The 17,423-nt window shown below is 42.4% G+C and overlaps 1 protein-coding gene across 4 annotated transcripts in view; it reads right to left on the minus strand.

Moving 5' to 3' along the window:
• The window catches only part of cabin1 (calcineurin binding protein 1), a 35,991-nt gene that overhangs the window by 9,474 nt on the left and 9,094 nt on the right, over nucleotides 1–17,423 (minus strand). For 2 of the 4 annotated variants that reach the window (XM_072388391.1, XM_072388393.1), the window contains exons 22-34: nucleotides 17,137–17,282; nucleotides 16,782–17,043; nucleotides 16,497–16,667; nucleotides 15,896–15,985; nucleotides 15,598–15,758; nucleotides 15,295–15,506; nucleotides 13,184–13,249; nucleotides 12,372–12,551; nucleotides 11,876–12,267; nucleotides 10,632–10,745; nucleotides 1,323–1,486; nucleotides 1,144–1,240; nucleotides 348–1,031 (exon numbers count right to left, since the gene is read on the minus strand). In XM_072388391.1, the coding sequence (XP_072244492.1) occupies nucleotides 348–1,031; nucleotides 1,144–1,240; nucleotides 1,323–1,486; nucleotides 10,632–10,745; nucleotides 11,876–12,267; nucleotides 12,372–12,551; nucleotides 13,184–13,249; nucleotides 15,295–15,506; nucleotides 15,598–15,758; nucleotides 15,896–15,985; nucleotides 16,497–16,667; nucleotides 16,782–17,043; nucleotides 17,137–17,282 (2,739 nt within the window). The remainder of the gene's footprint in view (nucleotides 1–347; nucleotides 1,032–1,143; nucleotides 1,241–1,322; nucleotides 1,487–10,631; nucleotides 10,746–11,875; nucleotides 12,268–12,371; nucleotides 12,552–13,183; nucleotides 13,250–15,294; nucleotides 15,507–15,597; nucleotides 15,759–15,895; nucleotides 15,986–16,496; nucleotides 16,668–16,781; nucleotides 17,044–17,136; nucleotides 17,283–17,423) is intronic. The other 2 variants (XM_072388394.1, XM_072388392.1) reach the window with 2 other exon arrangements.

A 17,423-nucleotide genomic window follows, 5' to 3' on the forward strand; every position in this document is an offset into this window, starting at 1 on the left:
AACTGTTTAGGGAGCGATAGAAAAAAAGTAAAACGAAGCTCAATTCATCTTAAAATACCCAGCAGGGCTATACCTACAGCAACCAAAGACACAACCAAATTTGGGTTATTGAGAGTAAAAACACAACTCAACAGAGTTTTGTGTCTGAAAACTGAAAGAGGGAAAGTCCCTACTCTTCAGTTACTAATTCTGTTAACAGAGGGGTTTCCCAACTTAAAATCAAGGGCTCATTTCATGAATGCATGACTTAGCAAATAAGTAATGAAGAATGAAAACATTCAAACACACACACAATAATGTTATCTACGTAAGCAGGGGTACTGCATGGCACATCCGATGACGTTTACCTGTTTTATGAGCATGTATGTCTCTGACATGATCTTCTCAATGCGGCCCAGGTCGTAGGTCATGATTTTCTGGCCTTGCTGCCACACTCTGTAAGCATCAAGCAGTAGGGTTTTTCCGGACTCCACGTCCTCTAGAAGCTTCCTTTTCCTGTTTGGCTTTCGTAGTAACCCCTGCTCAGTCCCTCCGGCTGCCATGGTAGCCTTTGGTGCTGAGGCTTGAAGCTGCTGCTGCCTTGAACTGATACTCAGCTCTTCTAGAGACAGTTCTGGTGTCCGACCAATTTCAGTCACTTTCTGCGGGGGTTCCATGCCGCTCTGGGAGGTCTCAGCCTCTGTTTGGTTGCCCTGAGTATCTGTGGCAGTAGAGGGCTTTTTCCAGTGGCCAATGTCCAGCTCCATAGGTTCCTCTGGCCCTGCTTTGTGCCCCTCATTCCCAGCAGTTTCCACCTTCACAGGGAGGCCCTCGTGAGTCTTACTCCCTTTATCTGCAGACAGCTGTGGAGGGGCGAGCTGTGCCTGGGAGGATTCCCTGGGCCCACTCTGAGCAACACAGACTCCCTCTGTGAGCCCAGGCTTTTTAGGCACTGCATGTTTGCTTTCCTCTGAACTGGGCCTGTTGGATATGTCCGTTGTGGTCATCTCCCCCATGGAGGGGGCAGGCGCTTTTGGAAGCTGCTCAGACACCTGAGAGAGAACAGAACCTGTCAAAACATGAAGAGTGTGCATGCCAGACGTCCACAACACAGAACGGCTTTCGTCTGTTAGTCAATGTATACAGTGGGTTGTGCCTCCTTACCCCTGTGAGACTGTTCAGATTGTCCTCCAGGACTTTTACAGTTAGGAAAAATGCTCTCTTGGCCAAAACCTGGCGATCAACATCCCGTAAATACTTCCTACATGGAGGAGGAGAGATGTCATGCAACAAACGCATAAGACATAACAGAAATAAGAGATTCATATTAAGTCAACCCTTACTTTCCCTGGTCAGGGGTGCGGTGCAGCATGAAAGAGACTTTCAGCAGAGTATCGTGATCCTTAAGCTGAGACAGCACCTCCAGCAAGAGAACAATAGATCGGTTCATATGAGATGCAAAACTTCCTGGGCGATCAATCTCATCTACTGGAATACGCCAAATGCCCTGGAGAGAACAAGGAGGACAATTAATCATGAGTTAACTTTTACTGTGCCACAAAGACCATTATTCTGACTGTTACCACATCGTTAATGTTCATCTATGTAAATGGAAGTAGTAATAATAATTCTAAAACACCACTGCTAAGTACAAAAGATAGCGTGCGGATACACATCATTATTGAAAATGAATCAAAGAGGTCAAATAGTGCAGAGGAGGAGATGCCACATGACAAGATGACACGACTGGTCAAAGCCCCATCAGGCTACTTTATGAAACTCGAACTTTGTCTTTTAATCACGGTTCTATGCTGCAAAGACCTGCGGAGTGTATGACACATGGAAAGAATTAATAGTGAGACATGGAAAAACCGAAAGGAGAGAGGAATTAATGTGAGTGAAACACAAGGCATTCAAAGAAAGCCCTAATGAGGGGATGGACAGGCTGCAGGAGAGATCTGTGGACTCGCTGGCCTTGTAGCAGGTGGAGAGGAGAAATTGGAGGGGGCTCCATCTCTGGGTACACATGATAGGCAGCCTCATTAGTGTTCAGTTCTGTCCAAGCCATGTAACACACCAGCAGACCGGCTGCCAAAAAACACTGGCCGGCTTTGCAGAAGGCCTGATGAGTTGTTGTTTTTTTTTTTGATGGAAGAGTCCACCTTTTCAGTGAGCACATGTCCCCTCAGCAGGTGAACCGAGCCGAGGATCCACACTCTGAAGTTACTGATGGTGCAGATGGTGGCTTAGGCAGCATACAGGCTACAGTCGGAAAGCACATGGCACAGAGCACGGCCGCAGACTCAAAATGTGTGTGAGACAAAACAAAGATGACCATATCAGAATGGAACAAAACAAATGAGATGGCTCTATCCACTGCTGGAGGCAAAGGGAGCTGGGTGCTCCAAACAGACCGCTCCAGATTGTCAGATGACATTTTCAAAGCCAGCGGAGGGGAACACAACAAAGCACATTCCTGAGGATGAGCTCGCAGCCTTCTTACTGAGAAGGTGTCAGATCTGGTCAATTCAAAGAAAACAGAAACTCGGTCGAGAAAACCCACAAATTTCATTCTTAAGTTTTTTCCTTTTGAAAAAAATCCCAACGGAATTCTCAGCTCATGTGGGTTGCAAAATGTGTTTTAGAATGCTCTTTACAGCGAGGATTAAATTCAAGCTGATGTTCACAACGCTTCTTAGAACCAGATGTCACCAGAAAACCACAAAAACAACCAGAAAGAGGCACAAATATGGCACAAATGCCTGAATTGAAACATGATTCAGAATTGTTATATGATGGAATTAATCAATTCTCAAGAAGGTTTTAACCTTCAATACACAGATTATGGAAAGCCTCCAAAATGAGCGGGACAAGTATGATGAGGGGAGGGTTGTGCTCACTCAGAAAGACATCTATAATGCAGGAAAGTTGTTCTTCATCAGAGGACATTCCGATGACAGAAAATCTCTTCAAGGGAAAGCAGAGCCGTGGCTGTACACAGATTATGGGGAAGCACAACAGCTAAAGCAGATTTGTGAGACTTTAAATGCAGTAATTTTAAGCATCTTGTTTTTCTATTTCAGTGAAAGAAAATATGAACACTGCTTGATATCTGGACTGGCAGCCTTAGCACAGACGTGACCAGTAAATTACGCAAGCATCTGACTGAGATCAAGATGCAAGGCAATCAAGGGGAAGTACAACGAGAGCCTTCTCCTCCAAAGAAGGAATCCGACCTTCCTAAAACTATATTCACAATTAGAAAAGAAGACAAAAGGTGGACATCACAAGCATTACAAAAAGCACAAGAGAATGTTTATGTTAAAGATGAATGAGATGAGATGCGCTCTGCTGGGTGAAAGCCAACACAAAACGCTCCCTGGAAAACATCAGCAGAACCCTGACCTTTATTTCTTATCACCTCGTGTTTTAACATGCCACTGATGAAAATAACAGCAAGTAAGCTGCACAACCTGTTGTGAAGTTGTCTTGTAGCAACTTGCTGTTAACTGAAGCAGCCAACAACTTGTCACAACAATTAAAAACAAACAAAAAGAAAAATTGAGAAAAAAATGAGTAAAATAGAAAAAGAAAAATCAAATAAAATGGAAGCTGGCAGATTGCTTGTCAATGCTACCAGTGTTTGGTTCTCACATTCTTCTCGTGAGTTTTCCAGACACGCAGAAATCATAGAAAAAGTCAAATAAATACTCTCCTCACATACAGAAAAGATATTTCTTGGTAGTTCTGTATTCTTCTGCAGGAGGACCACTCATTAAACAGACAAGCCCCAAAAAAACACAGCGCCTACAGTTATGAATCTGATTCTGTAAAAGCCAGGAGAAAAAAAAAGAGAAAGCAACTCACCATCACCAAAGAAAGCTACTCCACAGCGCCTGTGCTAGTACTCTTTTGGACAGTTTCCTGCTGGTCGGTAGCAGAACCAGCAGCTCTGGCGGCGCCTCCACCCTGAACGAGGCTCACGCACTGAGAGAAAGTGACGGGCTGCATTCGGGTGCGAGGGCTGCGAGAACTGCTGGAGAGGAAAAGAGGGAAGCACAGCTGCACATGGCAGAACAGGAATAGAAAAAGAGACTGGCAGCTGCCTTGGCAAGACGAGAAACAGCGCTGGAGTCAGGGCCTATGAGCTCAGTATGCCACTGACAGACGAGCTGACTCGTTCCTCTCCTGGTTTCAAACCCTGCCATCTCAAAACAAAAACACCCACGCACTGTAGCTCAGCTCTCCCCTGACCCCAGCTTGCTGGAGTTCTCCCCCCCCTCCCTCATCCTTTCTCTCCCACTACATACAGCAAACAGCCAATCACGGTGGGCCATTGCCAGCCAATCGCAGGCTTTTGGAGAAAATCCCGCCCATTAGTGTACACCCACATAATATACACACAAACAGGGGAGTGACAGAGAGAGTAATGAGGAAAAAGAACGAGTGCAACACAGAGAGGAGATGAGTAGAGCAAAAAAAAAAGAGCCAGGGGGAGGGGCAGAGTGTGATCACCCTGAAGACTGAGCAACAGGAAAAGAACAAGAGAACATAAACAGGATGAAAAATTAATTCAGTGCTACCTCATCAGAGTGGCGAGAGCCTTCCAGAGGACGACAGACCCATAATGAGCAAGAACCTTAAGGGAAAAGGCTAAATGTTTGTATAGATGAAGCCCACATTAGTCACTGAAATTAGAGTGAGGAACAGTGCTGCCTGAACAGGTTGTGCACACATTTCCTCAGTCAGTCAGCAGCGTACTGAAAGCAGCCCTCACCTTCTCATTTTTATGTCTTTCAACTGTTGTCGTGCCTCTCCAGCTGGCCACCAAATACATACAAAGCAAACACACCTCGTTTTCCCTGCTTCCCGTAAGAAAAAAAATCAAGCTCATCCAGTTACAAGCCAAAAGAATTCATCTAAAAAACACCCAGAGTTTGACCTTCAACACATAAACTTCCACAAAGTGTAGTCACTGGACGTGTACTTCTTCTGTAAGAAAAAAAAAGAAAAGATTCAAACCAAAACATGAGTTCCTCCTGAGCGAGGCTCCACCTCCAGCACATTACACAGCTGAACACACAAATGTTTGAGTCACAAACCGAACCGAGCCAAGTAATGCAAGTCCAACTGTATAACCCATGAGACTGAGCTCACCTAATGGAACAACAACACCTATTCGTAGCTCAATCGGTTCAGAAGGAGCATTCAGATGCCCTCTGAGAAAAAAAACTCATAAAATGAAAACTAATTCGATCTACATTTGTCGGAAAATATTTTAGTAAGGACATCCATTTTCTCTGGAGCTTCGAGAGTGCACTCTGAGTGGGAGGGAGAATATGTAAGCAAGATGTAAGTATGTGTGTGGGGTGTGCCGCACAGGGCGGAGGGAGCAGGAGGTAACAGTGTGCCTGAGTGAATGCACAGCCACTACTCACGACTATTCAACAGCAATCCTGGAGAGCCAGAGGGCCTGGGATTTCAGCAGCATTATCCCCAACAGTGCTACATTCAACCTTGATGTTCAATTATGAGGGCTGGGAATAACTGTATTACAATAGTTTAATGTCCTTTCATGACATTATTTTTTTGTTTACATGCTCTATGTTATGTAACACCATGTGTAATCATTTCTGAGGATTAAACTCTATACCTTAAATAAAGCAATTCTTCAAAAAACAAATACATGCTTGATTTAGAAAAAACATTTCCATTAGAGGCAGCTGTAAAGGCCTGACCCTTCTAAACTAGATTATGAATATGCATGTCACTGTCAACAGTTAAGACGACTGAGGTAGGAAACGCGTGCACAACAGTGTCAAACAGTATCACAGCACACTTCTGTGTATTACAATGCAGTCTTGCCTGTATCTCAGCATGATTTTATATTATTTCTTATTGATTAACAGGCACGGTCTAAATCCTCGACATTTCATTTTAGTGGCAGCTACATTACTAATAATAGTTTATTACTTATGTAAAAGTGAGCTGGTCCTAGAAATCAATCATGTTGACAACCACACAGATAAATTATGCAACACCACCTCATCTGGATCATTTCTTTACAGCTGTATGTAGGTTACTTTATGCAGGCCCCAGTTAATGCAACGCAGCCAAAGCAAGAAGGAAAAGTAGGCCATCATGACCTACATCGGGAAACTTGGTATCAAAGTCCCAGAGTTTAACATTTCGGGCTATCCATCAGCAGAAATGCATGCCTATATTTTCACCGGTGTTGAATTGTGTGGAAAAAACAAAGTAGAGTTACTTTAGATTGAGTATTCTACATCCATAAATGCCCTGGTTACCCCTCCAAATTCCTCTACCGTGTTTATATGGCAGACGAAAGGGACAAGCCAAATGCATGTTTCCATTGCATAAGAAAGAAATAATGATTGCATTTAGTCTGACCGAAACTGGATTTACATGTGAATCTGACTGAACTGAGCATCTCAGAACCAGACAGCATGTCTGCAGGTACATGCTTAGCTAAACTTAAATGGACCAAGGTGCTTTGCACATGTTTCAAAGTGTCATGTTTTTTAAATCTGTTTGTAAAAACAGTAAAGTAGAAGTGTATATAATTAATGTTTCTTATGTCAGGCAGCTAAACGGGTCAGAAATGTGGCTGAATACATTTAATGTTTTCTCTCATGGTCTTTCTGTTAATAACTTGATGTTTCTCACATGCATGTATACTGAGACGAGAACAATAGTCCAATAAATAGCTAAGTTGAGCCGTAACTGGAGCTCATCTGTGCCTTTTAACATGCAGATGGGCTAAAGAGGGGGCCCTATGCGTTTTCTGCTGTCACAGGAGTTTAGGGGGTTTTGGTTGGTTTCATGTTGTGCCACTAGATGTCACAACATCTTACACATTGAACTTTTAAACCAACCCATTAGGTTCAAGTGCTCAGCTGAGATTCTGATCTCCTTAGCTGCATTCTTACCCAGGGAGAAATCTTAACCACCAATATGGACTCAGCACCTTATTTCAACCTTTCTGTCTCAGTCAATCTGCACCATTGCTTGTTTTCCAACATTTCACAGTAGTTATGTAATAAGGTACCAAAAAAACAACAAAAAAAAACATCCAGACTTCAGCAATGCCATGTAGGGAAGTGTCACATTGCTGATTTGTGTGACCTCAGCTTAAGGACATTCCTCTCTCAGCATACTGCAGCTCAGACTCATGCCTCATACAAACGGGCACTTTAGATCATAGCTGAAATCTGCAGCCTGAAGGAAATGTTTTAGTTTCTTAGCAACCAACAAAACACACGAAACTGTAGGGATATAAGTGATAAAAGTACACCTCAGGTTAAAATGCAGCTTCTGATATGAAGATACAATTTGTGATGCAAAATGCTTGATGAGATCAATGTCTCTGTTTGTGGTAGCTCTCATGCCCTTGTGTGACTATTCGGTCAGGGAAGAAATGAACACATGCAACACGCTTATGCAACTGAGTGAGTTTCATGGGTGCTGGTTCAAAGCCATCTTGACCTGCCTGAGCTGTTTTCAGGAACAACTTTCAAGCTAGCCGAGTAAAGGGAGCCTCCAGGAAGATGCTCACAAAGCTAAAAGTTTAAAAGAGGTTTATAAAATCAGATTATAGAAACTTTCACAAAGTACATATCTGCTCTGAACTCGTGGACTCTATTCCAGTTTAGAAATATATGCATTGTCGTATGGGAGAGACGGAGGCCTTGGTTCAAGGAGAACAGTTAAGCTCCAACAGTTGGTGTGCCACAGTGGCAGGTCTGCCTCCAGAAGGGGCTCTGTGAGAACCCAGTGGGAGCCAGAGCACAGCACAGCTCATCTCTAGCTCAGACCTGGCCCACATCACGTCTACAGTCTGTTCTGAAAACAGCATTTGACTCTGAAGCTCACAGATTCAACTGTGTCAAAATCCTGTTCACTGCTAAAACACATCTGACAAGTGAATGATTGAATAAGGTGCTGACTAGATGTGACATTCTGCCCGTAATATCCTCTGCTCTGTAATAAATGTGGGAGCCTTTAGGCTTTTCCAAATCATATTAGGTATACATCAAAGGTGAGCCGATTTCTGGACACACTGGAAAGTCATAATATCTGCTTCTAGTGAAAAGACATGCAGAGCGGAAGATGGATCCGGATAGTAATCGCTTCCACAGCAACCCAACAGAGGCTTTGTTATTCTGAGAGGCAGATAATTCAACAATCTCCCACTGTGTGATTCCAATTATAGAAGTCTCTGCATCCAGTGATTCTGATAGAGGGATGGTTTGTGTGCATCCAGTTGATTCAAGAGAATAATATATGTGAGTGGGGTAAACCTGACAGCTGTAGGCCAGTCAGAAAACACAACTAATCAGGCACATATGACAGAACACATGAACACAAATGATCAGGTTCCTCCTTTGGGAGGCTGCATTAGTCATCATCGTGTTCTTAAATAACATGTAGAGACCAGCAACCTTATCCCATACAATAACTGGGCTTCTGAAGTAGCTTCCTCACTCCACAGAAAATCACAGAGGCACATCATATGCAACACCCCCAAAAGCTCTATTTTCAAATGGAAAAAAGGAAGAATAGGATGGTGAATTTTTAACAGCTAGAAGCTACAATAAACGATCTTTGTTTTAGTTAGAGAACAACTTGCAGCAGGGAAGAAGTTATCTTCAGTCAATTGCATAATTTATGCATTAAATAATCAACAATACTTTATTGTTAATTAAATATTAACTTTTTACAACTCTCGTGGGTGCAAGGAAAACGCAAAGACGAAAAAAGAGAAAAATAACTAAATTGAAAAAAGGGATATAGAGTGAAAACGTCATGCTGGTTGCTTAGCAACAGTGGAAGATAGGAAGTTGTTAGGACTGTAAGATCCACTTTTCCCCATGTGTGAAATTTGTGTAAATACTGCGTAGAGTCGGTGGTTCGTGAAGGATGAATGTTCAGCTTCAAGGCAGCTGTGCACATGAATGTAAAAACAATGACACGAGCACATTTACATCAGAGTCATGGCAGAGGAGACACACGAGGAGTTTCTCAAAGTCATGTCGAGATCCTTAACAGCTGCCGTTCCCAGGATGTCACATCATCAAATCTCACCAAAGCAATGCTCCAAAACCCCCACAAATCTTTGTGCCCACCCAAGTGTGTGAGATGCATCCATGTTGGCTTATGTTGTTAACACTGTAATGTGTTCCAGTAAAGTAAAGCAAGGATAACCTGCCAACACAGATGGCTGTTTGGTAGCTGCTAATGGATACTACCTATGTAACTGTATGTATAGGTATGTATTTATTATGCATGTCAATTTTTCAACTGTTGTGTGTGTAGAGTGTAGCTGATGGTGGGATCATCAGTGTCATGTTTGCACACTTGTTATGATTCTTCCTCCTTGGTAGCCTAAGAAGGATGTAATGTGGAAGCAGCCATCATCAATTCATTATTATAAGAGTGTAGTTTGAGTTGGTATAAATAGCACATGTGCAAACATGCTTATTTATCAACATGCTAATTAGCCATGCTATTGATTCCCTTTTTCAAATAAATTGGAGTTACACAGGATATCTATGGCTGCTTGCAGCTGTGATGTTTAAAACTTGAACCGGAAATACTCGACACATATTGGAATAACTACATTGCATCTCAAGATACTACCGCCAACATGCATACCGGGCCATCCAATCACTAGTGGATAGTGCAAATTACAGATGTGAACACACTCAGGGTGCATTGAGGACTGATTCAGATCAAGTTTCTCAGACTGAGAAACATCAGTAGAACTGCTGATGTCCTTTTTGTTACTCAGACTGTAAGATGTAGGGTAGGCATTTATTTGCCTATATTTACCAGGTAGGAAACTGAGATCTGCCCATCAGTAGTCAGTCAGGAAACATGTGGGGGCACTAAGTAATGCTCAGTGTGAACAACAAATAGTAGAATCACCAGAGGCCATTAAACCACACTGCTGCAAAGACAGTGCTCTGCTTAAACACAAACTTTGTGCTGAAAGGTTGTGAACAGAGCCCCAAAATGCATCTTTATACCAGGTGTAAACAGGGCATGCAAAAAGTGATGAAGGATGCTCAGACACTGGCTACAGATTCCACAGAGTTCTTATTGCATGTATTAATCAGAATTAAACCTATAATGTTGACAACTGTGACAGCTGTAGCCAGAATTAAATTCTCTTATGGATTTTTATCTTTTTTTACACATTCTCCTCAGGCCGGTGGAGCTGACCAATCCGAGCAGGCTGGGATTTTCAGATGGAAGGCATTCTCTTAAGCCTCTGTTTTCTCAAATAAACACACATAAATACGCAAATGACTTTCTGTTATGGGAACTCTGGGTTCCCATGAAGCGACTGCCAATATTCAAATCTTTTCTAAAAGGAAACTCAAGGCTGGCTCCAAAAGCAAGTCAACGTACCGGTGATAAAATTCCCAACATGATAGCAGAAACAGACAGTTTTACAGCCTGGTACAACAAAAAATACCTTTGGCCAATTTCTTCATTCATGATAACTACATAGGGGGTACTTATATATAATCATCAAGACTTAAACAAATACACATTTAGGGGGTATGATGATATGTATGTTCAAAATGTGCTGACATGACTAAGAACAAGGATGTATGTGAACTTACATTGAATAGATTTGTCTTGTTTCTTTCACAGAAAAGTCCTTGTGCTGGCATGTGCTTCAGCTGTTGCCATGGGACACTGCTTCCTAGCAACACATCTCTGGCCCACTGTAGGTTCTGTGATGGAAAATAAATAAATGAGAAAAAAGCCACATGCATACTTTGTACAGACACACTCATAAACACACACACACACACACACAACAAATCTTAATGAGAAAAGGAAAATATTGCTCGTTTGCAATCAGGAAAATGCAGACCTCTTCACAGCACAATGACTCATAAAATCAGTGTCGATACGAGCGCCCCGTTTGAAAAGATAGCAAGCCATTGCCTCTTCGTGTTATCTTTCACAATACTACCAGCCTGAAGCCTGAAATCAAAGGCTCCCTCTCCTGTGCTAACAGAGAGGGTAAAATGTCCAGTCAGTGTGAGTGGAAGAGTTTTCCTGAAAACAGCAGAAGTACAGAGGCTTTTAACACTGAACGTGTTGGGGCTGTGAGGGTGGCTAAGCAACCTGTGTCAACAACATCATATCAACAGACTCTGTCATCAAGTCACTGCCAGGGCTTATTTGCTTTCATCCAAGCTCCTGAAAAATGTAAAAACTGAGGGAGGGTTTACCGACAATCATCTTTATGGAATTTTAGAGAATCAAATGTTGTTTTTTTGGGGGGTTTTTTTTGCCACAAATAATTGAATCAAAATAATAATGTGGTCAGTACAAACATGAGCCATAAAACCACAATACTGCAGAGATAGTGCTGTGGTTAAACAATTATCATACAAAACGTTTGCCCTTACTGATCATGGACAGAGGCTGTATTAAATTCAGCAGAGTGCTGACAGAAGGTTGCCATTACAGTAAAGCTCAACACTGTCTCCCTGTGCCAAACTAGCTGAGAGAGCACTGCGCTAAAACCCCCACACACACCTCTGCCCACAGAGCCTTATAGCCAACACAGGCTGTTTCAGCCACTCATACATCACTGCAGTGCTCACTAGCCCACAAGAGATGATTATCAAGACCATCGGATATTCTTTTAAGATAAATAACAAACAGTGCAAAAGATGGATGTGACTTTTGAGAGAACTATATAGAATTCTTAGCGTATCAATCTTCTGTAAATGCCAACACTACTCACAGCAGATACTGATTATGAGTGTGTTGCCTGGAATGTATGGATGGCTTGACCTGTAAATGCTACATGAATGCAAGTGCCATCAGTTAACAGTGTTGGACTGACCTGGTGGGTCTTGCTGTTGGTATAAAAGAAGGCTAGCCGGTAGAGACTCTTGTAGTGCTGAGGGAAGCGGCTGAGGCAGAGAAAGAGAGCACGGACACACATTTCCACCAGCATTCGTCTCTGATCTGCTCGTTCTGCAGGAAGGGCTTTGGGGACTTCGATCACCTCAGCAGGGGGCTCTGGCTTCCTCTTGCTTTCACTGGCAGGGGTTTGAGCAGAGGCCTGCTGAGAAGGTGCTGGCTTCGGAGGGGTGGCTGGGACAGGCAAAGCATGAGGACAGGGGTCTGCAGAGACCTTCGGGGCTGAAGTATCAAGTACTACCACCACTACGGGCTCTACTTCTTGCATGATTTTCTCTTCAGTCGGGATGCCAGTATGGTCTCTATGTGAACCTAAAGAATCATATTCACACTTAAGGATCTGAGTTTATCACTTTACAAAGAAAGTGAGGATAATTAAAGTAAAGCAAAAATGGCATTTCCTGAAGGCCGACTACCTGTGTCCTCTGATGAAGGCTGCCCATCCTTCACAGGGGTTGTGTTTTCCGATGACGACGAACCAGCTTTGACAGAGGCAGGTTTGTGGCTGCTGTCTTGTGAGCTGGTCGGATCTGTGAAGGCATCCTGGGTGGAGTTGGAATCAGAAAGCAATACTACCTCACTGTCCTGACTTCGCTCTGCCAAAACAGAAAACACAGATTATGCTGCCAGTTGCATGGCCGCACACAGGGAGATAACCTCAGCATCTGAGACAGTATGGACCTATACAGCTATGAATGAGACCTTTTGTCCAAAAATTAGAGCTTAAATAAATTCTTCTGAAAAACTTCAGAAACAATGATCTAATCTGTAAACAACATTAAATTATTATGGTTGTGTAAAATGCATTTTTAAGGTTTTTATGGTTGCTTAGAAAAAAGAAACTTCACTGTTTTAATGTGGGGACCAACGGAATATACAGTTATCATACTGTACTAAAATAAGTCAATAGCCACAAATTCTAATCAAAGCATCACAGATGGCACATTGTTGGGAAAGAGAGATGGTCTGTTTTTGCAAATGGTCCAAAACCAAAATGCCAGCATTCCTCTTAAAAGCAATGTTCTGCAGCCTCAGCAAAACATCCTCAGCAGGGAACTATTAATAAGAAAGCAAGTCACGTTTGCTAATCAAACACTAATGCACACAACAGTTGTGAGTTAACAGCAAAGTTACTATGGTACTGTAAAAGACTGTGTAAGCTAGCAGCTGTGTACTCAGTGCTTCTTACTAGAGAGCACTTTATTTTGGTGGGTTAGAAGGGCAGTACCATTGAGTGAAGCCAGCCATATTGCAGACCTGGGCAGGCAGTAATCATGGTCAAACTCTGGTGAGGCTGTTGAAGATATGAGGAAGCTGGTTTAAAAAAATAAAATAAAGATAAACCATAATCTTTAATAACCTCTAAATTGACCAAAATTATATCTGTAATAAACTTAAATTAAATGATTTATCTTTCTTAATGGGAGTACAGATTTGATGGCACTCCCCTTGAAAACGTAGAACCTAATTCAGACAAATATTCCCCAACAAAAAACTACACCAAATGTGCAGTGCATGCAGAATGGTATTATTTCAGTGGTCTTACGAGGTTCAAATAAACACTGCAACCTTGAAAATGAAGGCCACAATCTATTATCTGAATCATTTCAAAAGCAGTCTTGTTTAGAAATGTGGAAAACAGCAGCCGTGAGCGTAGCTGACAAAGAAATCCTCCTGGTTGCAGTTACTTTCCAGTAACTGGCTTTCAATCACTCATAACACGCAGAAAAGGCACAATTATCATGTTGTAGACAATAAAAAGAAGATTACTTGAGTGTGGTTTGGAAATGCATGTCTGAATCTGGTTCTACAGTTTATCACCTCGAAACTCACTAAGTCTCAAGTCAGAGATTGGACACCTACCAGCAGCAATGTGCATAGTGGGGTATTTTCTGACTTCAGCCTCAGAGTCGTGCTCCAATAACAAGGCAGCCACATTCTTAACTAATTGACCATAATTAGACATTTTATCCAATTAGGAAGAGAGCAAACATGATTCACGGAAGATTCTGAAATATTTCCCATCTCCCTTTGAGAGAATACCCCCAAACCAAACAACGTGACTTTATGACACACCAGACAGTTTAGTGGATTGTTATAAAGGACTGACTTTGCCCAGCTGTGAAAACAATCACCCCACTAGAACTACATGCATATAAATGGCAAAGCAGGTGGTAAAAGCAAGCAGGCAAAGAGGTAGCAGGCAGGTAGGTAGGTGGGTAGGTAGGCAGGTAGGTAGGAAGGAATCTGAAAAGGGTGACAAAACTGGCAACATGGGCAATATGGCTGCGTTATTTGCACATTCAAGCTAAACACCATACACGAATGGGGTGGGTGGACAAATATCACAGTGTTTGTTACACAGAAATGGCACAGACTGCTTTCTTCAGGCAACATTTGGGCTTCCATTTTTCAATACACAGAACAATGCCAAAAAACTCTTCTGTCTTCTGTGATTAAATATATGGCAACTTTTTGGATTATTCTCCTTGCTGAATAACGAAACTTTTTTATTCTTACATTCCTCTCTTGAAATCAAACAAAAAGTTATTACTGTACCACTTCAAGTGCGGATCTAAAAGATGGTGAATGTGTTTGAATCAAAAAGATGTACATCACCGAGAGCAATTGTTGTGCATGTATCAACTTTTACATGGTTTTCAGAACTCTCCTTTTCCTTTTCTCATCTCCTATAGGGTTGTACTGTATAACACCAAAAAAAAAAAAACATCCCATCCAAGTGGCTACATTTCAGCTGATTGTAGTAATATATGAAATATCTGATTATTTCTGATGAACATAACAACTGGAACGAAAAACTTTACTAATGGCAAAACACTCTGGACAGGCAACTGGGATCAATTTGGCACAGAGCAAATTCAGAGCAGTTGAAGGCTGAGAAAACAGCACAAATGTGCACAATGTGACACTATGAGCATAAGGAAGTTTAAATGAAACACCAATTTTAACTTACCGGGAAAGTCTGGATGATTGGTGAGAAAATAAGAACCGAAATAAAGCAGCAAAAAGAGACTGATGTTATACCAGCACACACTTACACATGCATACACAGGCCCTAATGCTCTCATCAAAGCTTCACCTCTGTTTGTTTCAAAACTGGTGCTTTATCATGCAAAGCAAATTAGTCAAATAATCAGTAGCCATATTGCCCATTTCACCACACCCCAATCACCCCGTGCATGGGGACCATAGTAACTGAAAACGAAGCCATTGAGCATGTGATTAGCAATCTGAGCACTCCCCAGTGGGCTTCTTGCACCAGTGCAAAAAGGGCAAAGAGCCCAACCCCAGAGACAGCGTCTAGGACTGGGACTGTACCATCAGCCTGCTGCTCCTCATGCCGTTGCTGCTGCCACTGCTGCCTTCGGAGTGTTTTACGTTTGGCGTAATCGTGGTCAAATGGCGTGGCCACGTAAGGAGGAGATGTCAGACCTGGAGTGGCAACTGATGGAAGTGAGGAGCTGAGGACATTTCCTATGCAAACTGAGGAACAATTAAAGTCTTCATCCATTATCGAGGAAGGTTTCTCTCTGAAATGAAATAAAAACAAGAATGAATGTTCCTCTGAGAAATCAACCTTTTTTTGTAGTTTTTAGTGAGTTCTATTTACATCTAGCTTACTTTTCGTTGGACCTTGGCATGGTTGGCATGCTCTTTTCTTCCCCCCTCGCAAATGGCCCCGTAGCTGCCTCAACCAACAAGGTAAACAAGAGCTCATGTTCCAGGTCAGGTTCCTCAGCTTCTAGTAATTTAAGGATGCTGGCACTCAGTCGGAAATGCAGCTAAATGCAGTTAGAAAAACAGGTTTAATGCTCAGAAGGTAAGTGGATATTGTCTCCAAATGTGAATGTTTTCTTACACGCATCTTACGTAACACTGTGACGGTGTAACTTAAGTAAAACTGTCACTGACAGCTCACCTCCAGGGCCTCCATGGCTAGGTCAGGAGGATTATGGTAATGAATTTTCCGAGGGTACCTGGCAGCTTCTTCATGCAGATAGTGGGCTGCCTATAAATACAGAACACAAATTAACTCCCAAACTAGTAAAATTAAGCGTGAGAAGGAGTAGGAGACGGCTTTGTGTGGCGACATCAGGGTTCACTGCATTCACACTGCTGACCTCCGTGACAGTGCGTTTCATTTGCCTCACCTGCTACCAGTGATTGAAGCATGGAAGCAAAGCTATGACTAACTCCATAAATATTTTTTATTAAGGGAAATGAAAAACAATGCAAGTGTGTGAAGGCGGCGGCCTTTGTTTCTGTGGGAGTAATTTGAAATTCTAGCAGTTCAGACTGAGCAAATTGGCTGTTACATAGTGGATGGAGATAATTTAGGGAAAAAAAACATGGCCCAAGCATCACAAACACACTATATGTAGCTCACACTGCGGTGTATAGTGCCGTGTTAAAGTTGTGTTGTAAAACGCCTTTTAAGCTTGAACCCTTTTTGCTCTGTAAAACACCAGGAAGTCAACTACAGCTCTAATAAAAAACCAATAACAAGGATTTTTTTTAACCTTTTTGTAAAGGTGCATATATTCCACCGGAAGCTTTTTGCGTTTCTCTGCTATCTTTCCCAGCATGTAGTGAATAAGCCACTCTTCCTCATCACTGTCACCCTCACAGCGGGAGGCACCCTGAAAACACTGAAAAGCTGTCTCCAACATGGCGTCTCTTCTTTCCTCCATCTAAATCAAAAACATGAAACACAAAACCAATGTGGAGAAGCAATAGAGACACAAACAGCTGTCATAGACGCTGACACAGCATATACTGATGTGGGGAAGCTACGTGTCCCTTACCTGTTTAACAACCTCGGGGGGAAGCTCATTTCGCCACTGTTTGAGCTGCCGTGAGGCGAATGTGTGCAGCGCATATGATATGGTGCCATACTCGATCCACAGGGAAAGGTTTGAAAGGTCTATCTCCAGGGCCCTCTTAAAGCAGTTAAGCACCGCCTGCGAGTGCTTCCAGATAGGTACGTCACTTTTCAGCTCATTGGAATTGAGCTTTTCTTGGATACGGCTGGCCCTGGCTAAAGCCATACCTGCCCAGGAGTCAAACCTGAGGAGAGACGTCCAAGTATCGTTGTAAAATAAGAAAAAAGCAAATCTAATTAAAAACTGTAACCAACACCAAAGTAGAGAAATTAGCTACCTGTTAGGACAGACACATATGTCGTGCAAGTAGAACTTAATTGCTTTGGACTGCTCCTTGTTCTTGAAATGATAATCAGCCAGAAGGTAGTAGATTTCATTGATGATGGGAGGTGCAGGGACACTGCCCACAGGAAGGCAGGGAGCCTTAAAGAGATCAGAATTAAACATGCATTTAATTCTCTTACTACACGCAATGACAAGCCTGCAAATGAAGATAAGAGTGACAGAGATGTAGTCTTTAAAAAAGACTGCATGCTACTGAAATCAATGTTTAGTATGTCTGAC

The sequence above is a fragment of the Leuresthes tenuis genome, unplaced genomic scaffold (assembly GCF_036924035.1).
Source record: "Leuresthes tenuis unplaced genomic scaffold, fLeuTen1.0.hap1 SCAF_6, whole genome shotgun sequence".
In the NCBI taxonomy this organism is placed as follows: Eukaryota; Metazoa; Chordata; class Actinopteri; order Atheriniformes; family Atherinopsidae; genus Leuresthes; species Leuresthes tenuis.